This window comes from Diceros bicornis, chromosome 14 (genome assembly GCF_020826845.1).
Source record: "Diceros bicornis minor isolate mBicDic1 chromosome 14, mDicBic1.mat.cur, whole genome shotgun sequence".
Classification (NCBI taxonomy): domain Eukaryota; kingdom Metazoa; phylum Chordata; class Mammalia; order Perissodactyla; family Rhinocerotidae; genus Diceros; species Diceros bicornis.
The window spans coordinates 30,868,438-30,888,354 of NC_080753.1; the positions used below are offsets into that span (position 1 = coordinate 30,868,438).

Genomic DNA, 19,917 nt, shown 5'->3' on the forward strand with positions numbered 1-19,917 from the left:
AGGGATCTGTCCTACAGGTGACACCTGCTCCCTAGCCTGCAGTGGCTGCTGCAAGGACTAGCCCTTCACACCAGGGTTGGGAAAAGCCCTGGACTGAGGCTGGAGGCCTGAGCCACCGACTGGGCTTCAGTTTCCTCATCGGTAAACAAGAGGGTTTAAAGGGATGGGTTCTGAGGCCTCCTCCGCCTCCAGGTTCAGGCAGGGTCCTGTTCTCCAAGTTCTGGGACAAGCAAACAGCCATCAACCAACATGGGGCTGGGTTCCCCGGTGGCCACAGGAACCTGGGAAGGGCCAAACTGAAGCTGCCACTGGCCCAGATGATGTCCCAGTCCACAGGCTGCCCCAGCCCTGCTGCAGCCCCCACAGGGCAGGAACCAGGTCTCACCGCAGATAAAGCACGTGGTCTTCAGAATCTCCTCCTTCTTCTGCTTCTCACTGCGCAGGTCGGCAAAGGTGTCGATGATCACCCCAAAGATGAGGTTCAGCACGATGATGATGACAATGAAGAAGAAGAGGAGGTCATAGACCACGCGGGCTGGGAAGAGAGACTCCTGCAGGGGCGAGACAGGGAGGCTGGGCCCAGGAGTCCAGCAGGCAGGACTCAGGCAGGCAGGGTCAGGACTGTGACAGAGGGAGCCCAGACCCCAGAAGAAGGAAATGAGGGCCTCTGGCGCCCAGGGCCCTGAAGATGGCAGAGTGGACCCAGCCTCTCTTGATGCAGCAAGAATTGCAACCATGAGCTTTGAGTGTGGATTAGCAAAGAGCGGACTCAGAAAGGAGACCAGCCAGGACGAAGCCCTGTAGAAGGAGATTGGCATGGGGAGCTAAGGTCACGGATCTAGGCTTGTGTCTGCCCCTAACTTTTGGCTGGGGAAGAGGCAGCTCTGAACTCCTCTGCCCTGCCCTCAGGACGCTTGGCCTCATACGGTCTAGAAACCCTCTGTCTGGCCAGGGAGGTGGCTTTTCACCCCCATGGGACTAGGGACAGACCACCATTCTGGGAATGCTGGGCGGCCCGAGCCAAATCCTGAGGCCCCCTTATGAAGCCAACTCTGTTTTCCTCCCTGCCCTCCCCTGCCGTGGGCTGGGCTCTGCCGCGTAGATGAGGCTGTATGGCCCTGGGATCCGCCTGCTGTCTGACTCACGCCTTCCCTAGTCAGGGCAAAGCTTGGCTGCCAAGGCCTTTCCTTAGAGCATCTACAGTGAGCGGGTGGGGACGCCTGAGCAGACTGGGGTGAGACAGCTCAGCAACGATGTAACTGCACATCAACTGGGTAGGAAAGCCGGAAAAGGGGGATACAAATGGGTGGGGATTGGAACACTGAAGACTGAGGGAGGCCGGGCTGCTCTGCCTGGCCATGATCTGAGGGCAGGACCCTCAGAGTTGCTGACCCGGCCAGGGCTTGGGCCACACGGATCTGGGAGTGGGGCCGGGGGTGCTCACGTCTTTGGAGGGCTTGCGGAGAATGTCGCCCACGCCACCACCGTTGCGCAGCCCATGATTCATGACAGTGACGATGCACATGAGCAGAGTGTCACAGGCACGCTCCGTGCTGTCCAGCTCCTCATCCTCTGCAAGTGGAGCATCTGCTCACACCCAGGCCAGGCCACCTGCCCCCGCCCTCACCCCACCTGGACTCCCGGGACACAGAGCCCTCACCTTCCAGGACCTCAGGCACCGAGACCCCTGAGACGCAGTCCATCTTGTCCCCGCTGCACGTGCCCACAAATGTGGCAGCTCCAGGTGGCATCCCCAGGGGGCTGGCTGGAGGGACATGGACGAGGTCACCAGGAGTCTAAATGCCTGGCCTTATCATCCCCCTGGCTGTGTCCCCAGCATCACATCCTCCAGAAAGTCTTCCCAGATCCTACCAGCTCCTCACTCTTTCTGGCTACAAATGAAGGGTCCTCATGCCCCTACTCCCACCAGGCTGTGCACTAGGGCAGGGAAGGGGGTCTGCACCCTCAACCCTGGCACACAGGTAGCCCCTGCAAATACTGAGTTTAACACAAATGACAGGGTCTGCAAGCAAGTGGCTCCTCAGGGAGCCGGAGACCCAAGGCTCTCCCACCCGCTCAGTCTGTTCCAGGGAAGAGGGAGGCAGATTGGTGTGAGCTAGACCTCCCCAGAACCCAAGAGAAGAAACTGAGGCAGGGAGCCTGGGATAAGCACTCCCAGGTCCTGGTCCTGACCCCAGCCACGTGCACAGGCCCTCTCACTCCCCACACCCGCCCAGGAGAGGAGCCCCGGACCTCTGGAGTGGTTGCTGGGCAGCCGGTCGACCTCGAGGATGAAGTCATCCTTGAGGAAGAGGAAGCCGACGATGGAGAAGAGGTAGACCAGGATGAGGGCCAGCAGGGCGGTCAGCAGGATGGAGCGGCCGTTGCGAGTCACACTCTTGATGACGTTGAACAGGGTCTCCTCACGGTAGATGAGGTCGAAGAGCTGCAGGGCAGGGCCGGGGCCTTGAGGGCTGAGGACACTGCTGGACCCAAGGGCTGCAGTCCCAGCGGTTTCCCACAGCCTCCTCCAGCAGGGTCTGCTCTTAGGCAGGCGTAACCAGGCTGGTGGGCCTGTCGGGGGGCTTCTTGGAGGAACTGGGGTTCTAAGGCCAAGGAAAGGGAAGCGCCCAGGGGAAGGCGTGAGGGGTCGCATGGGCAGGCGAGCACCACACACTGCGGAGGAGGACGACCAACTCTTACAGTGCACTTGCTGCGCGCCAGGACACTCCCTACGTGACTTTTGTGCATTAGCTCATTTCATCTTCACAGTTATTCTAGAAGCTAGGTGCTATTAACTATCCCCGTTTTAACAGATAGGGAAACTGAGGCACAGGGCAGTTAAGAAACTTGCCCAAAGTTACACAGCTAATAGGGACCACAGTGGGAGGCAAACCCAGATGGTCTGGCTCCAGAGTCCAGGCTTGAACCACCACTGTACAGGGGCGATGGGTCAGACGGGGGCCAGGAGTGGCCGTCAGGGACTTGAAGGCCAGGCTGGGGTCAGGTGGAGGATGACTCTGGAAATCCACTCCTCCCAGCCCAGCAGCAAGAGGACTAGACAGAGAGACTGGTGCTGGAGAATCGCTGGCAACTCGCAGGAAGCCCCGACTGCCCCTGCACCCCTGCCCTGACCCAGCCCCCCAGCGGGCCTCACCAGGATGCTGTAGAAGAGCTCATGCACGAAGAGGCCCAGGACACTAGTCAGGATGTAGCCCACGTGGTAGAGGAACTCCACGTCCATGACCATGGCCTTATAGCCCCGGATGAAGGTGCCACGGTTGCCCACGAAGCTCACCACGAACACAATCTTGTTGGTCAGCTGGGAGCAAGTGCAGGGCACGGGGATGAGTGATCCACTGCCCACCGTGAATCTCCACTCCCTGCCGCCATGCCCACCCGGTTCCCAGCTCTGAGGCCGGGCCTTCAGTGGAGTCTCAGCCTGGCAGACACAGCATTAATGAAAATGCTTCCAGAAACGCATCTGGGCCCCAGGGCCTAGAATAGAGGAGAAGCCCCTGGGGTCCCCCAGCTCCAGGAAGCAAGTGAGATACAGAAAAAGGAGGATGAAGATCAGAGAAGAGCGTCCTTGGCCTTTACAGTGACAGTGACGGGGTGAGTTATGAAAAGGCGCCCCGCCTTGCTCAGGGCACTTTTTCCATCTGTCAGGAAATCGTCAGAACGGACAAATCTTTGATGTCTACAATGTGAGCAGTGCCTCTGGGCGGGGCACAGCAGCCCTGAAGCTGGCACTCCAAAGTGACTCCTGGCTGGCTAGCTGCCTCTGAGTGCCTGCTGTCCCCAGTTGTCCAGGGAGATGGAGGAGGCACAGAGTGCTCCCAACTGTAGGTCTAGAACAAGCTTGGGATCCCACCCCAGGGTCAAGGGGGATGGGGCAGAGCAGTGGCTGCTAGGAGATAGCAGGCCAGCTTCAGGTCCGACTGCGTGATGAGCTTGGGGGTGGTTTGGGGTGGGGTTCCCTCTGGCACTCACGTTGAGAGCACCCAGGATGTTGAGCGTGGGCCCAATGCCCAGGTAATAGATGGAGCGCAGGATGAGCGCCACGATGAGGGGGCGGATGCTGTAGCGCTTGGTGAACAGGGCAGCGACGGAGAAGCAGATGAGGATCCAGAACAGCAGCGAGATGAGTGGGGAGCCCAGCACACCTGAGGCCGGGGAGCAGGGGTGAGTGTGGCTTGTTCAAGCCCACCACAGCCCCAACAGACCCCAAGGAGCCACCTCTTCCTGGAAGCCGTCCCTATTATGTTCCCGGTCACCTGGTTTTTGGGCCTCCAGTCACGCCTGCACCTCTAGGCCTTGGGCAGGACGCCCTACCCAGTTGCTGCACCTTGTCTGGCCTCTGGCTCGCACACACGCGCAGTCTCCAGAGATCAAGGACCCTGTCTGTCCGGACCACACCTGTGTCTCCCCATGATGGGGTGTTCTCCCCACTCTGCATCTGGTTCCTCAGAGCCTGGCTGACCCCAAGGATCTGCCCGAACCTGGGGAGGGGGCATGGTGGGCCCTGAGGCCCCTGCCCGTCAGCCCTGTGTCCTGACCTGTGGACGCGCCCTCCACATAGGGGTAGAAAAAGGCGATGATGATGTTGATGAAAACCGCCAGGTTGAAGGAGATGCTGCCCCACAGGGTCATGCGGCGGGAGAACCAGTAGATCAGTGGCATGCCTGGGGAGCAGGGTGGTGGGACTGGTGTAAGGGGGCCCCTGATCGATACCTCTGCCCCACCGTGTGGGCCCCACACCGCCCGTGCAAGCTCCAGGCCCAGCAGGTGGGGGAGGCAGCAGGGGGCAGCGGGCAACAGCTCCAGGCCCACCCGCCCTCCCGCCCTGCGGTTCTCACTGCGGAGCTTGCGCTGCCACTCCATCTCGTTGTGCAGGAAGGAGGACTGGTCGAAGAAGTCGCTCACTTTGCTGCCCTGCTCGTCCTGCTCGGTGGTGGTGAAGAGCCGGTGCTTGGTCTCCTCCGTCAGGAACTGGCAGATGGCGGGCACCGGGAACACGATCTGCTCCATGCTGCGGTCCTGCCGCACGATCTGGGGGCATACAGGCACCTGGTCACACCTGGGCTGCGGCCACCAAGGGCCCAGCTCCCGGCCCTCGCTCACCGGCCCCTGACCCTCAGGCCCCACCTCGATCTGGGACGTGTGGTTCTCGTAGTAGGCCAAGGGGTCCTCCTCCTCCTCCTGTGCAGGCGCTGAGGACTTGAGCATCTGGGACAGCTGCTTGTTGTTGAGGCTGAGCTGGGGGTGGGAGGGTGCTGAGGTCAGGCCCGCAGCCCCCACCGCTAGGCTTGGCACCTGAGCCCCACCTGCCAGGCCTGCGCCCAGCTCTGAACTACACCCCAGCAAGTGACTCTCCAGCCAGACCAGACCCAGCCCTGCCCAACCAGGACCCAGCCCCAGAGCAGGAGTGGGGAACCTGAAGCAGGAAGCGGGAAGCGGGAGAGCCATGTCAGGTAATCCTGTAGGACAGTCAGCGCCGCCCTCTGCAGTCTGGTCCAGGTGCACCCTAGGTCCTGCTCCAGCCTCCCAGACCCACCCCAGCCTTCCTCCCACTTTTAGGTCCTCGTTCCACCTCGAGACACCGCTACCACTATTCCGGCTCCCATCCCCCCAACCCCCTCCCCCACCCCCAGACCCGAGCCCCGCCAGGCAATTCCAGCCCAGCTCCCGGATCCTAGCTCTTTACTCAGGCCCAGGCCACGCCCTTGGGTCGAAGCTCCGCCCCGAGCTCCTGGCCCCGCCCCTGGCCTTAACCGGGATTCCAACCAGCCCTCAGGCCTCAGCTCTGCCCTCCTCCCCGCCCTCGGGTTATAGACCCGCCCTCAATTCACAGCCTCACCTCCAGATGCTCTCCCATCCATCTCCCGCCCAGCCACGCCCCTAGGTCTAAGCCATGCCCCACCCCCAGCCGGGTCCCCAGGCCCACCATGGAAGAGATGCCCTCGGCCTCCTCCTCTTGGATGCGCCTCACCGGCTTCAGCAGGTGCTGCAGCTGTTTGTTGTGCCTGGAGAGCTGAGCGAGAGGGCAGCAGTCACCGGGGCGCGGTCGCTGGGGGCATGGCCGCGGGGGGCGGGGCCGCGGGGCGGGGCTGGTACCTGCAGCGCCAGAATGTAGATGTTGTGGCCCACCTCGCGTGGGCTCACCTCGGAGTTCTCTCGCTCCTCCTCCTGCAGGTAGGCCTTCTTGATGACGTCCACCTGGCGGGGCAGTGCCTGCTCGAATGCCTCTTCCTGGGATGGAGGGCAGGAATCCCCATGCCCACACACCCCACCCAGTCACCCACCAGCCCAGCCTCACCAGCTCCTGAGGCCGCAGGCTGATGAGGATGCGCTCGGCGTTTTCGCTGTCGTGCCGGCTCTCCATGAGAGCCAGGAGCAGCTTGGAGGCGTTGTCCTGGAGGAGGGGGGGACAGGCCAATCTGAGGGCCCCCACCACATCCCCACAAGCCTCTCCACTGACTACTCCATAACAGCCTCTTCCAGCCCACAAGATGTCCATAGCCTTCCCATTCCCCACCACCCCAGGGCTTGCTGAGAAGCCTCCTGCATATCCAGTCCCCCCAAAGGCCGCCTTCACCTACCCTGCAGCAGCACACTCGACCCCCAGACAGCAGACACGTACACGGGAGGCCCTCGGATAAGCCCAGAACCTGTGTGCTTCTGGAGTGTTTTCTCACACATTCACTCGTGTGTACGTGTAAACATGCACATATTACATGCAACCTGCACACATCACACACTGCTAACATCACACACACCCATATGCACACTCAACACCCATGTCGCAGTGTATGTTCACACGTGCACACCCACGCACGCTCACATGGGCTGCCAGGGCCCCACCTTGAGCTGCAGCACCAGGTCCACCCGGTACTTGCACAAGGGACTGATGTCGTTGAGGATGAGCGCCGTGATGATGTCTATGCCGTTGGACTCGTGCGTCACGATGCAGGTCTGGCAGGAAGCAGTGGGGACGGGGCGCAGGCCCCTCAGAACTGTGGCGGCTCCGGCGGCCTCAGCCTCCCCCTGCCAGCCTGCTCCGGCCACCACAGGCCCCCCTGCCACCTGGGCTGCCACTCTGCCCCGACGCTCACCTGGTTCTCGTGGCAGGGGCCCTGGCAGTACTCGGTGAGGGTCTCCAGGGTCTGGGTGACGAGCCCCACGTTGTCCTCGTTGATGTAAAGCCCCAGCAGCCCCAGGCCACCCGTGGTGCTACCGCACATGACATCCAGGAACTGCAGCGTCTCGCACACCAGGTTGTAGTTGGTCTTGTTGTTCTGACAGCGCAGGAAGTTCTGCAGGGCACAGAAGGGGTGGGCGTGGCACGGCTCTGGTGGGAGGGAGAGGCCTGCCTGGGACCCATCCTGCGTGCTGCAGGGGTGGGGGAGTCACGGCCACAGAGCAGCGGTGTCCGGGCACAGATGACAGGCACAGAGCATGAGCACAGCCAGAGGGCAGGGCCAGGGTCCACGGGCTGGCTGGGCGGCCGGGGAAGGGGCAGGCGTGCGGGAGGCCTCACCTGCAGGTCCCGGTTGTGGTTCTCACACAGCAGCTGCAGAAAGCGCAGGATGGGCTGCATGATGAGCACGGACGTGCCCATCTCGTTGCTCTGCGCACGCTCGCCCACCTCGTGCCCCCGGCGCGGGCTGGGGCCCAGCGAATAGCGGGATGGGGAGCCAGGCATGGAGAAGGAGGCCACACGGCCTGCGGGAGGAGGCCTCCTGAGGCTGGGGCTGCTGGCAGCGGCCAGACCTTCACCCTTACCCTGTGTTCCCACCCTGAGCCCCCCGCCCAGACATCCCCTGTGCCCCAAGCCCTTATCCTGCCCTTCGACCCCCTCATCCTGCACCCTCTGACCCTGCCCAGCACCCGCACCCTGTACCCCCGTGCCCCGTTCCCGCCTCTAACCTTTGGCGGTGGGGTCTGCCGGCTCCCGGTCCTCACGCGGCTGGCTGCCCAGGTCGCTCATGTTGACGGCCACGGTGGACTTGGTCTCCTGCTGGGCCCGCTTCATGCGGTCGTGCAGAACCTTGAAGAAGCGCTCTGACTTCTTGTCGCTCATCATCAGGTTGTAGAAGGATTTCTAGGGTGGATGGTGAGATGGGGGGGCAGGCTCAGCATGGGGCCTGGTGCTAAGCAGCCCTTGGTGAGGCCCCAGAGGGCTTTGTCCTGTGCTGCAGGGACAAGGAAGGGGCAGAGGTGGGCCCCCAGACGTGCCCAAACCAGACTGAGGCTGGGGGAACAGAGACACCCCTGTGCCCTGTGACTAAGACTGGGGGGAGGTGCAGTCAGGACTGTCAGAGGTGGAGGGGACGAGCCTGTAACTGCGGCGCTGGAGGCCTGCATAGCCTCCTGACCACTTCTGCGTCTGCTCTGGGCCCTACGTCTGCTCCCCACACAGCAGCCAGGGCATCCCTCTGAAGTCCAAGTCACGTCCCTCCTCTGCCCCATCTCGCCCAGAGGAAAAGCCAGGCCTCACAGTGCCCACGAGGCCACATGATGGCCTCTCTGACCCCAGGTCCTGCCACTCACCCCCCGTCCACCCCCTCCAGCCACATCAGCCACTTCCCCTTCACGGCCTCTGCGGCAGCCGCCTGCTCTGCCCGGTGCGCCCGCCCCACCTGCCACGTGCTCACTGCTGGGTCTTCATTCAAACGTTCCTCCCAGGGGCCTTCCCTGGTCCTTCCATCTCAGGTAGCCCAGCCCAGCACTCCCAAGCCCCTTGCCTGAATGATCACCATCCAACACGTTCTCCATATTACATGGGGATTACGGTTATTGACTGTTGTCCCCACTGGGATATAAGTACCAGGAGAACATGGATTTTCTCTTTTGTTCACCTCTGAATCCTTTGTGCCTAGAACACTGCCAGGCATGTAGAAGATGCTCAATGCAGACTTACCAAAAGAATGAATGAGTGAATGAATGAATGAATGAACGAATAGGGATAAAGCAATCAGAGAGGGCTTTTTAGAGGAGGTAGGCCTTTCATTGGGCACCAAAGGCTGAGGAGGATGTGGAAGAGGAGGAAGGAGGCCTGAGCAGAGGCCAAGAGGCAAGAATGGTGGACAAAATAGAGGACAGGATGATGGGGAGACAGGCTCAGGCCGGGCTGGAGCAGGGGGTGTGTGTGGACAGAGAAGGGGCCACATGACGCGGGGCAGATACGGGAGGTGAGCCGCCCATGGGTAGCCAGACTCATGCTGACCGCCAGCACCCAGCCCTGCAGCCAGGCACCCGCGGCCTCAGTGACTTGGCACACTGTCCCCCATCCTGAGTAAGAGGGACTACCTGAAGGAGGTGAGCCCCCAGCACCCCCGCCCGCTCCACACCTGGATCTCGGTGTTGCCGCCGTCCAGCAGGCGGATGGCCAGGCCGATGCTCTCCTGGAAAATCTTCTCATTCTTGGTGCTGGTGATGAGGTCACACACCAGCTTGGTGGCCCCCTCCTTGTCCAGCCGGCACTGGGTGGCCGCGATTGCAGACCAATCTTGGTCCAGGCCTGGAGTGGGGGAACGTGCTTGAGGGGGTGCTGGTGGGGCGGGGGAGTGGAAGAGAGGGCCCAGGGCCTGGGTGAACGGGCCACCTGGAGGCATGGCAGGGGGAGGCGGTACTGACTGGTGCCCATGGGGTCCGGAAGGTCCCCCCGCGAGCTGGACTTGCGGTTCTGGAGGTAGTTCTGTAGCAGCATCTTGCGCAGCTGGTTGCCCTGGGGGGAGGGAGCGAGGCGCCACAATGATACTTGTCGCCATTTCACCAGTGGCCCAACAGTCCTGGCCCTGAGCCCCCGGACCTCCCGCCCCGGCCCGCCTGGCGTCCAGCCCTGGGCACTCACCCGGTCCCCGTACTTGGTCTTCTTGAGCAGCATCTGCTGCAGGGTCCGCAGCACCTTGACGCACAGCTTCTCCTCCGACTCCATGAGGTCCTTGGTGTGCTGGATCAGCCTGGCCGGCGGGAGGGAGCACGTGCTCGGGGCGGCCCCCGCTGCCTCCCTCCAGCCATTCCCCGGCCCTGTCCCGGGCAGAAACTCCCCTGCCCTCTGACCCTGTGGGCCATCTAGTCCCCGTCCGACCCCTCCCTGTCTAGGCCGCTGTGCCCCTGCCGCCCCCTGCCCTGGCCCGGCAGCCCACTCACTTGGACAGGAAGCCCCCGCTCTCACAGCGCTGGTAGGCCTCACTGCCCTCCAGGAAGAGCAGCTCGGGCCAGTGCAGGACGTCCACCAGCACGGACAGCTCGGCCTGCACCAGGGGCTTCAGCCGCTCCTCCAGGGCTGTGATGATGTCCTGGGGTGGGCATGCCAGGGTCACCGCCAGGCCAGATGCAGGCCGCCCAGGCCCAAGAGATGACCGGGGGAATGCCTGCCATTCCCCTGACTCCGACACCAAACAGCCCCATGGACTGCCCTGTGCCCTGGACTCACAGAGTCACCCTCAACAAAGCATGGCGTCTGTCTGCTCAGAGCCTCTGGCTGGGAGCCGCGAGCCCTGGCTTTTCCCCCAGCCCCTTCTCTAGCTCTGTGTGACCTCAGGCAAGCCCCTTGCCCTCTCTGGGCCTCTAGAGGCGAACGAGACAGTGGACAGATGCATGTTACATAAATGGGAAGCTGCCGTCAGGAGGGAGGGGTGTCCCGACCCCCTACACGAGCACCAACCCTGGAATGAATCCCCTCAGTCCCCTGCCCAGCGCCTGCCCTGAGCGGCCCCCAAGGAGTGGCCGAGCTGCCCAGCCCCGTCCCGGGGAGTGCGGGCAGCACAGGAAGGCGCGCTCCCTGAGAACACGCCCTTCCACGGCGGCTCCCGTGGCGGGTGCCAGGCAGCCAACCCCACCTGCAGCTTCTCGATGATGTTTTTGTAGTCCCACTGGTTGGCGGTGGGGGTGACGCGGGGGAAGGCCCGTGTGGCCGCCTTGTAGCTGGAAACGTTGCGCTGGGCGGCAGCTGCACAGCTGGCACCACTGCTGAGCAGCGAGCTGATGTGCGCGTCCAGGTCCATGGGCAGCGAGATGGCCCGGCCCTTGGCTGGGGGGAGAGGGCGCGGGGTGATGGGCAGCTGGTGGGGGTCAGGGGGTCAGCCAGCTCAAGGGGCCGGGCTCAGGGCCGCAGCACTGGGGCACAGGGTGACCCAGACCGAGGGTCTGGGGTGCAGGGACCCCCACCCTGGCCCATCCTTGAGGGACTGAGGTGCCTTCTTCCCCCCTCTTGGGTAAAAAGAGGGAGTTTCTGCCTCTGATTCTCCCCTGGCTGCACCCTGACCCCTCCCCTCCTCTCTCCCACCTTGTCTCTCCCCTTCCCAACTCCCTAACAATCGACAGGCCTCCCTCCTGCCTGAGACCATGTGCAAGCACAAGAAACTTGGCTGGAGAATGTCACCAGCATTCTCCTCTGGGGAACTGACTCGGAGGAGCAAACAGCTTCTCCCAATTGCCAAGATGCCAGTCAGACACCAAGAAGGACTTACTGAGAGCCACCTGGGAGTAGATGATGGGTAAGCTTAGGGATAACGTGTGTATTGTGGGAGCAGGCGTCCCCGTGGCGATGTGGGGGGTGGTTGGAGCTAGCCAACCACTCACCCACCTGGCTCACTCACCCACCATGGCGAGGGTCCGGATGCAGGCCTCCACGGAGCCCTTGTGCTGCTGCTGCAGCCAGGGGCACTCGAGCAGCCGCGTGGTGGACTGCAGCAGCTGCACCACGATCGTCTGGTGCGTCTGCAAGAGGCCACACGCCTGCCACTGCAGCCTGGCCCACCCTCCACACTGGGCAGCCCCAGGCCCAGTGCCCAGGGCCCACTGAGCATGGGCATGGGTGGAGGGACAGGGCCTCCAACAGCTACCATGTGCCTCTGTGCCAGTTGGAAAAAGGCACCCCCTTTCCTCTCAGCAGTGCACAACCTGCCCAACTGTACACAGCAGCCCTGTGAGAACTCCCCAACATCCAGGCCTGGGGCTTAGAGCCCTAGTGCTGACACTTTTCTTCATTTAAAAATTTTTTTAAATAAATTAATGTTGTGAAAATGTGATATATTTACATAGTTCAAAAACCAAAAGGTTATCAAAAGGCATACTTTGAGAAGTCTCACCCCAACCCTTGATCCCATCACCCCTATTCTCCCACACTCTGCCCTGGGGCCGATGAGGTGGGGAAAGCGGACATAAATTACCAGCGTCCCATAGTCCCAAAGGGGTCCTGGGGCCAAACACACCTGTGTCAAGATAAACCCACCCTTGCTGGGAGAGTGGGACCGACATTATTTACCACTCTCAGAAGCCCCATCCCCACTCTAGCCCCAGCCCCTCTACCTACAGGTAGCCCCTTTCATTGGTTTCTTGTGTATCCTTCTAGTGTATCTTTATGATTTAGTTGGTAAAGCAGCTCCTTCCTCAACGGAACCTGGCTCTTTCATCCAAAGGGCTCGGGGGCTGTGAACTGGCTCAAGTCTGGGGATCTGGGAACCGACTGAGGAGCTAAGACTCTCCCGTGACCAGCCTGGAGCGCTTCTGCTCATACAGGTAAGAAAGACGTCAGAAGGCTGTCTACCTATTTCAGCTCTAGGGACACATGGTCAACTAGCCAACGCCATGGTCACCATGGTCAACCAGCCAACACCAAAGATCTCGGAGCGTCAGACTCTCCTGGTGACCGCCTTGGCTCTGCCGGCCATTGCGGCAAGCACGCCCACCTTGTCTTGGTGAGTGAGTGCTGTGTGGCGCCCCCTGCCCCCCAGGATCCCTCACACCAAGTGAATTCAGGAATTCCTGTTCTGTGGTACAGTTCTCCTTAGAATTCCCGACCCACAGAAACTGAGAGGTAAAACGTTTGTTGTTATAAACTGCTAAATTTGGGGGTAATTTGCTACACAGCACAGATTACTAATACACTCGTACGTCCTTCTGCTGTATCTTTGTGCACTATAAGCAAATACGAGTGTATGTTCTGACATCCCCTTCCCTGCACAGAAGCTGCGGGGCAGGCGAAGCTCACCTGCAGGGAGGTGCTGTTCTCGGAGAACGGGGAGCTGAAGAAGGCGCTGATGGTGTCCAGCACGACGGTCAGCACGTACTTCTCCAGGGCGGGGTCCGCCAGGCGCTTCTCACGCTTACTGCAGACCTGGGGAGGAGAGAGATGCCAGGGGGCATCCGACACCTGGGGCCCCCCCACTCCCACCCCTGGGAAGGCTGCCTGCGCCCCCACCGCGACCCTGCCCACCACGGTCCGCCTGCAGGCCCACACGCCCACGGGGACGGACCCGAGCCATGTCGAGGGTGAAGCTCTCGAAGAGCGTCCAGATGTGGTTGCTGGTGTAGATCTCCTTCATCTCCACCTCCGTGTCCACGTAGCAGTGGTTCACGAAGTTCACGTAGGCCATTTTCACCTGGGCGGCCGGGCCGGGAGGTCAGGGCACGAGCAGGGCCACCATCCCAGGCTCTGCACTTCTCCGATCCCTCCTGGACCTGCCGGCTGCTCCTCGGCCCACGCCCCCACCACCCTCCCTGCGCCTCTACTTTCTGTCCATTCCCCAGCCAGCCCCCAGTGTCCCCACAAGGACACCCAGGGCCCACCTCGGTGATGCAGTCCTCGTGTGTCACCACTGACACCACGTCCTCCAGGGGCAGCAGGGACGTGCACTTGATCTCCGTGTAGACGTTCTTGCCCTCGGCACAGGCGGCCAGCAGGTCCACCAGGGAGATGTGGTACATGAGGGGGCTGTGGTCCTCCACGCCGTCCCGGGCGGCCTTCATCATGTCCAGCAGGTGGGCCAGCGAGGCCTTGTCGTTGTAGAACACGACCACGTCGTCACCTGCGTTGGTCAGCTGTGGGCAGGAGAGGGCACGCGTCAGAGCCCCTTGGTCCAGCAGGCCCTGGGCCCCACCATCTCCTGCGTTTACCAGGAGAGATTGCGACTCTGACCCCAGCCGTTGCTGACACTCAGGAAAACCCTCCCTGCCTGAGTTTTGGGGTCCCCTGGCCCTCAGAGCCCAAGGCTGATGTCTCAGGCCCTCTGCCATCAGAGACCTTGGACCCAGAAAGTGTTCCCTCCTCCCCAAAGGAAAGAAATCCCACTTGGGCTTGTCTCAGAGGCGCCTCCTCCAGGAAGCCCTTTCTAATCCACCTCCGCCAGGCTCACCCCCTCCCTCCCCTATGCTCCCACAGCGTGTAATTTAAACCCTCCCAGAGCACACCCTGCATCTGTCTCATGTCAGCGATTATGTCATTCACAGTAATATAAAACTAGCACTTAGTAATTCACATCACTCAGCACTTCCCGCACAGGGGGGCTCGGTTATTAGGGCCCTCATCTCTCTTTAGTGGTCGCGCCTTTCTCCCCTACCCTCCACCCCTTAAGACGCTCAAGGGCAGAGACCACGTCTGTTCCAGATTCAGACTCAGCCCTTCATCCTTCACGCCTTCACTTAGGTGTTTACTGAGTACCTACTATGTGCCAGATGCTGGGCCCACAGTGAGCACAAAGGACGTGGTCCCTGACCCCGCCCCCCGAGCTTACACGTGACAGCTCCCCGGGTATCCGTGGTCCCTGACACACAGCAGGCGCTTCATGATTTTTAAATAAGTGATAAATGAAGGAATGAGTGTCGGAATTCTTTCAGGCCTGTTATCTGAGCTCTACGAGGCGCCTAAGTTCTTTTTTTTTTTTTTTTTAAAGATTTTATTTTTATTTATTTTTTCCCCCAAAGCCCCAGCAGATAGTTGTATGTCATAGCTGCACATCCCTCTAGTTGCTGTATGTGGGACGCGGCCTCAGCATGGCCGGAGAAGCAGTGCGTCAGTGCACGCCCGGGATCCGAACCCGGGCCGCCAGCAGCGGAGCGCGTGCACTTAACCGCTAAGCCACCGGGCCGGCCCATGGCGCCTAAGTTCTATTGGGCCCCTACTTGAGTTCTGTTAGGCCCGCAGCCTGAGTTCCACGAGACCTGCCTCTGTGACCTCCGTCCTCCCTCTGTGCCCTCTCCACAGTCCAGCACCTCAGTGCTCCTTTTGTGATCCACGACTGACTTCCCTAACTCTGGGGCCCGCCGCCCGAGTCACCGTGCGCCCCGGCCCCGCCCTCACCTCAGTCATGACCATGTCTTGGCACTTCTTGACGTACTTGCCCTCGGCCTTGATGACGGTGTGCAGGAAGTCCAGGTACTGCACGTGGCGCCCGTGGGTGGCCAGCAGGTGCACGAAGTGCTGCAGCACGGGCTCGCTGATCTCGGAGCACAGCTGGTAGTTGTTCAGGAAGATGTGCTGCATGGTCTCCGCCTCCAGGAGCTGCGGGTGGGCGGGGTCGGTCAGGAAGGGGGCGGGGCCAGGCCCTGCCCCGCCCACCTGCCCCACCAGGCGCCCTCACCCCAGGCGTGAGGAAGAGGTGCAGGTGCTTGTGCAGCAGGGCCTGGTTGCCCGGGTTCCCCGCGCAGAACTTCTGCAGGAACTGGTGAGTGTAGCGCAGGATCTCCATCATCTTGGCATCGCCCTGGGCAGAGAGGGGAGAGGGTGCTGGGCCACCACACGGGGAAGGCAAGGCCGGGTCTACGGCCTGAACCCGGACAGGTGTGGGGGTGGCTCAGGGCTTGGGATTGGGACCCCAAGGAGGCCGGGTTCAAGGTGAGAGCTGGGCCTCCAGGTCAGGATATGGAATGTGTGAGGGGCTGAGGGTCAGAGGTGGAGATGAGGCCGGAGTGGGGAAGCAAGGCTAAGGGTCAGGGTCACGTGCACATTGGGGTGGTGTCAGGGTCAGGAGTCAGGGTGAGGCTTGGGACATAGGAAGATCAAGGTCAGGCAAGGTGAGGGGTGGAGGGTCAAAGTTTGAGATGAGGTAAATTTGGAGTCAGGGGCCAGGCTGGGCCTGGGGACAGGTCAGGGAAGAGGTCAGGGTGAGGCTATGGCAAAGAATCAAAGTCAGGGGTCAGAATGAGGCCAGAGTTGATATCATGGGTCGTGGAGAGGCTGGGGTCAGTTTAGGGTCAACATAGGTCAAAACAAAGGAGGCTGAGAGTCAAAGGTTAAAATGAAGCCGAGATTATCAGGATTAGACCAGAGAGGGAGACAGAAGCTGGGGTCAGGGTCAAGAATCAGGGTGAGGCTGGGGTCAAATCAAGGTCAAAGTGGATCAGGATGAGAAGCAGAGGGTCAAAGGTTGAGATGATACTAAGACTGGATTCAGGGGTCAAGGTGTGCTGAGGACAGGTCAGGGTAAAAGGTCAGGGTAAAGCTGGGTTAAGTCAGCATTAGGGGTTAGTGTGTGGTTTGGGTTGGGTCAAGGTTCAGGGTGAAGCTGCCCTGGGGGTCAGAGGTCAGAAGTCAGGGGTCACCTTGTCGTAGGGGATCTGCAGCAGGTCCAGCATGACCTTGTGGGCATCCATGTTCTTAAGCAGCCGCTGCTGCTTCTTCCTCATCTGCTCCCCGACGCCGCACATCTTGTTCAGCCGCTCCAGGATCTGGGGGTGGGGAGGATGAGCCCAGAGCCCCTTCCTCCTCCTCAAGCTTCCCCTCCACCCGGGCCTGGTCAGAGTCCCGGCTAGTCAGAGTCCCCTGCCCACCACAGCCGAGTCCCAGCTCACACCAGGGCCAGGAAGGGGGAAGGAGGCCATGGCCGCTGAATCAGATCATCATAAGGCAGGGAAGCACTAAAAACCCAATTCCAGCCATAAAAGTAAGTAGAACAAGATGACTGTGGAATGGAATTTCATTAAATTCCCACAGCTCTAAAATAATTCCATCTGGACCTTGGCAGGGTTGTTTTTAATGTGCAGGAAAAGCTGGGAGATGTCTGTTTTGAGGACCAGTGGCCGGCAGAGCGGGGAGTCAGAAGAGGCCAGGCCCGGAGCCTCCAGGGCAGCAGGCCCACAGACCCCGTCCCCGAGGACCCGCCACTCACGCCCTTGACGATCTGGTAGTTCTCACTGCTCTTCTCCCCAGGTGGGTGCAGGAAGCCTTCCTCGTCCGTGGGCCGCTGGGGGCACAGGGGGTCGGGGTCAGCCGGGCCCAGCCCTCGCGGGGGCCCCGTCCCAGCTCCCTGCCAGCCCGCTCACCTCCTTCTTGTCCTTGGCGGCGCCCGCCTCCGCCTCCTCGCCCTTGCCGCTGCCCTTCTTGTCCACCCACAGCTCCGACTTCTCCACCATGGTCCGCAGCCGGTCCAGCTCCGACTTGATCACCTTGTAGTTCTCCACGTCCTGGGCTGAGATCAGCAGCTGCACCTGGAGGTCGAGGATGGGCTTGCCTGGGGAGACGGGCACCCCCAGGTCCACTGCCTCGTAGACGCCCGGTGCCCTCCCTGTTCCGGGCCTCTGTTCCTGGCGTCTGCACTCCACCACCATTCCTCTCCACTGAGCCAAATCCTACTCAGTAAGTCCACTGCCATAAGTCCACTGCCTCCAGGAAGCCTTCTCTGATGACCACAGGCCTCCCTGCACTCCCTGTCATGAGCTGCCTTGTCGCCTGGCTTCAGGTGCTCACTGACTCATGTCACATGCTGCTATGGCATGTCACTTGTTCACTCGGACCCTGAACAGGGCAGGGCAAAGCACAGTGGCGTCACTGAATGCTGGATGAAGAGGGACCTGAACCCTGACTCCCCCCTTACCCGCTCTGGGTCAGTGGGTAAGGGAGGAAACCTCCCTGGGCCTCGATTTCCCTCTCTGTAAAAGAGGAATGAGAGTAGTAACCACGTGGTCAGGGCTGCTGCGAGAAGTCCGTGCACGCAAGCCCAACGCTCAGTGCCCGGGACACAGCAAGCACTCGTGAAGTGCCAGGCCCATTCCCCAGGGAGCTGTCGAGACCCCGTGCCATCACGGTAACAAGACCAGTCACCTTCGTGAGGGCCGACCGCATGCCAGGCGTGACTTAGGGCCTCAGCAAAGGTGCATGTGATTGAGTTTGCGACCTGTCAGCGCTGTCCACAGAGTATGAAACGACAGGCCTTCAGGCCAAGACTCGGCCCCCACCTTTAAGGAGCTCAGCAAAGCCAAGAACCCCAAATGTGCATCTCAGCTCCCCCCGGGCTGTGAGCTCCTCCATCACCGTTCACCCCCAGTGCCCAGCGCAGGCCAGTGCGTGGCCAGGGCAGCCCCAGGAAGCCCCCTCGGGCCTCCCCCGCGCCCCCGCGGGCCAGGGTGCTCAGGCGGGGGCGGCACCTGCTTGAAGGTGTGCACGGCCTCCTGGCGCTGGCTGAAGTGCTTGAAGAGCAGCTGCAGGGCGCCCGAGACTAGCGGCGCGTAGTCGTGCATGGTGAGGTGGATGAGCACACGCAGGAACATGCGGCCGCCCTCGTCGTCCACCTCCAGCATGCTGCTCGTCTTCCTGCAGCACAACCACAGGGCTGGGGGCACACTTGGCACGCTCCCTGCCGTCCAAGGGGACAAGCATGCTCCCTGCCACGCACTAGCAGCTGCAGTGTCATATCTGCCCTGAGCCCCCCAAGGGATCCCCACATCCCCTGAGGTCCCGCAGGAATCCCCTGATTAAGCAACTGAAGCAGAGACTCTTAATATGGGATCCACGGCCCCCACAAACGGATTCACGGATAGAAGTTGAGGCCACGAACAGAGACGGGGAAAGGACTGCATCTTTATCTTACCAACCTCTAACCAAACTGGAACATTTCCTTCAATGAGAAAAGGGAGCAGTTACCTGTGACTTTGTCACCAATAAAATTCAGTTTTCCCATCACCTCAGAGCTGGGACAGAAATCTCGAAACATCGTTTACACTCATCACTACTCGGAAGTAATGGTACCAATGACACCTTGGGCACAGCTCGTTATTTAATGTGTGAATAAAGAGACACACATGTAACTGTCACTTCCGATTTGTTTTCTTCAATGTTGTGATAACTGTATCTCAATGCGATTGGTTTTCTTTGTAACTTTATGTGCTTCATTTTATGAATTTAAAAACGTCATTCTGAGAAGGGGTGCAAAGGCTTCACTAGATGCCAAGGGCATCTAGAAATGGTTAAGAGCCCCTGACTCCTGGCAGACCCCCAACTCCAGCCCTCTGTAGAGCAGGCTGCATACCCCCCACCCCTCCTCCCTGCTGTGGGACAGGGGGATCTCCTTCCAGTGGCCTGGACAAGTCTCGATGCAGAAAAAGGCACAACGGCCCTGAGTGGAGGCAGGGGAATGACCAGGATGACATTGGGGCCAGAGAGGCAAGGGAGGGTCAGAGCACAAAGCCAGGGGGATCCCTGCCCCAGAGCCTGGTGAGGGGCTACAGGGGGAATGACAGAGGGAGAGGCCAGCCCCAGGCTTGGGAAACCCAGACCACTCCAAGACGGGGTCGCAAGCCTGTGCCAGCATCACCACCCAACCCCACACACAACCCCCCATCTCAACCCAGGCCTCACCCCACTCCAAACATGGCCTCCGCCTGCTCCCCGATGCGATCCAGGTTCATGTTGGCAGCTGTGGGGAGAAAGAGGGGCCAGACGGGGGAGGTGGCAGGTCCATGTGCAGGAAAGTTGGGGAGCACAGGGGCGAGGAGCAGGGAGTCGCTCAAACCACCCCTTGCCCACACTGGTTGGTGGCAGCCCCTCTGCCCACCCCTTCCTGGAGTGGAAATGGGACCAACCAGGGCAGGGACCAGAGCAGCCCCACTGCCCTGAAGGCAGTGTCAGGGCAAGCAGAGTTCCAGGCTGGGGGTCAAGAGACTCACGTCCTGGTCTGGCTCAGCCTCTGACTGGCTGTGACCTTGGGCAAGGTCCTCCTCTATGGGCCTCAGTTTCCCCATTTAGGAAATGGAGGAAATGATCCCTGCCTGTCCCCCTCCCCCCACCCACCCCCGTGGCAATTAAATAGAGGAAAGGCCTTGCAGATTGGAAACAGGGCCAGGGCTGGAGAGCTGCCCTGAGGGGTCCCCCAGGCTCCACCCCACTGCTGTGTGTCCCTGGGCCTGAGGGCAGGG

General features: G+C 61.0%; 1 protein-coding gene across 1 annotated transcript in view; it reads right to left on the reverse strand.

Annotated features, from left to right (window-relative positions):
* The window catches only part of ITPR3 (inositol 1,4,5-trisphosphate receptor type 3), a 66,275-nt gene that overhangs the window by 3,334 nt on the left and 43,024 nt on the right, over window positions 1-19,917 (reverse strand). Inside the window, exons 24-55 of the mRNA XM_058554589.1 lie at window positions 19,361-19,418; window positions 18,151-18,316; window positions 17,050-17,214; window positions 16,896-16,970; window positions 16,330-16,455; window positions 15,369-15,491; window positions 15,089-15,289; window positions 13,579-13,830; window positions 13,266-13,391; window positions 13,001-13,126; window positions 11,607-11,727; window positions 10,848-11,038; window positions 10,156-10,304; window positions 9,857-9,965; window positions 9,640-9,730; window positions 9,354-9,523; window positions 7,930-8,104; window positions 7,541-7,725; window positions 7,116-7,316; window positions 6,865-6,975; window positions 6,320-6,415; window positions 6,118-6,219; window positions 5,948-6,034; window positions 5,149-5,259; window positions 4,860-5,052; window positions 4,560-4,685; window positions 3,994-4,166; window positions 3,158-3,322; window positions 2,254-2,446; window positions 1,661-1,765; window positions 1,445-1,572; window positions 386-551 (exon numbers count right to left, since the gene is read on the reverse strand). Of these exons, the coding sequence (XP_058410572.1) occupies window positions 386-551; window positions 1,445-1,572; window positions 1,661-1,765; window positions 2,254-2,446; window positions 3,158-3,322; window positions 3,994-4,166; window positions 4,560-4,685; window positions 4,860-5,052; window positions 5,149-5,259; window positions 5,948-6,034; window positions 6,118-6,219; window positions 6,320-6,415; window positions 6,865-6,975; window positions 7,116-7,316; window positions 7,541-7,725; window positions 7,930-8,104; window positions 9,354-9,523; window positions 9,640-9,730; window positions 9,857-9,965; window positions 10,156-10,304; window positions 10,848-11,038; window positions 11,607-11,727; window positions 13,001-13,126; window positions 13,266-13,391; window positions 13,579-13,830; window positions 15,089-15,289; window positions 15,369-15,491; window positions 16,330-16,455; window positions 16,896-16,970; window positions 17,050-17,214; window positions 18,151-18,316; window positions 19,361-19,418 (4,566 nt within the window). The remainder of the gene's footprint in view (window positions 1-385; window positions 552-1,444; window positions 1,573-1,660; window positions 1,766-2,253; window positions 2,447-3,157; window positions 3,323-3,993; window positions 4,167-4,559; window positions 4,686-4,859; window positions 5,053-5,148; window positions 5,260-5,947; window positions 6,035-6,117; window positions 6,220-6,319; window positions 6,416-6,864; window positions 6,976-7,115; window positions 7,317-7,540; window positions 7,726-7,929; window positions 8,105-9,353; window positions 9,524-9,639; window positions 9,731-9,856; window positions 9,966-10,155; window positions 10,305-10,847; window positions 11,039-11,606; window positions 11,728-13,000; window positions 13,127-13,265; window positions 13,392-13,578; window positions 13,831-15,088; window positions 15,290-15,368; window positions 15,492-16,329; window positions 16,456-16,895; window positions 16,971-17,049; window positions 17,215-18,150; window positions 18,317-19,360; window positions 19,419-19,917) is intronic.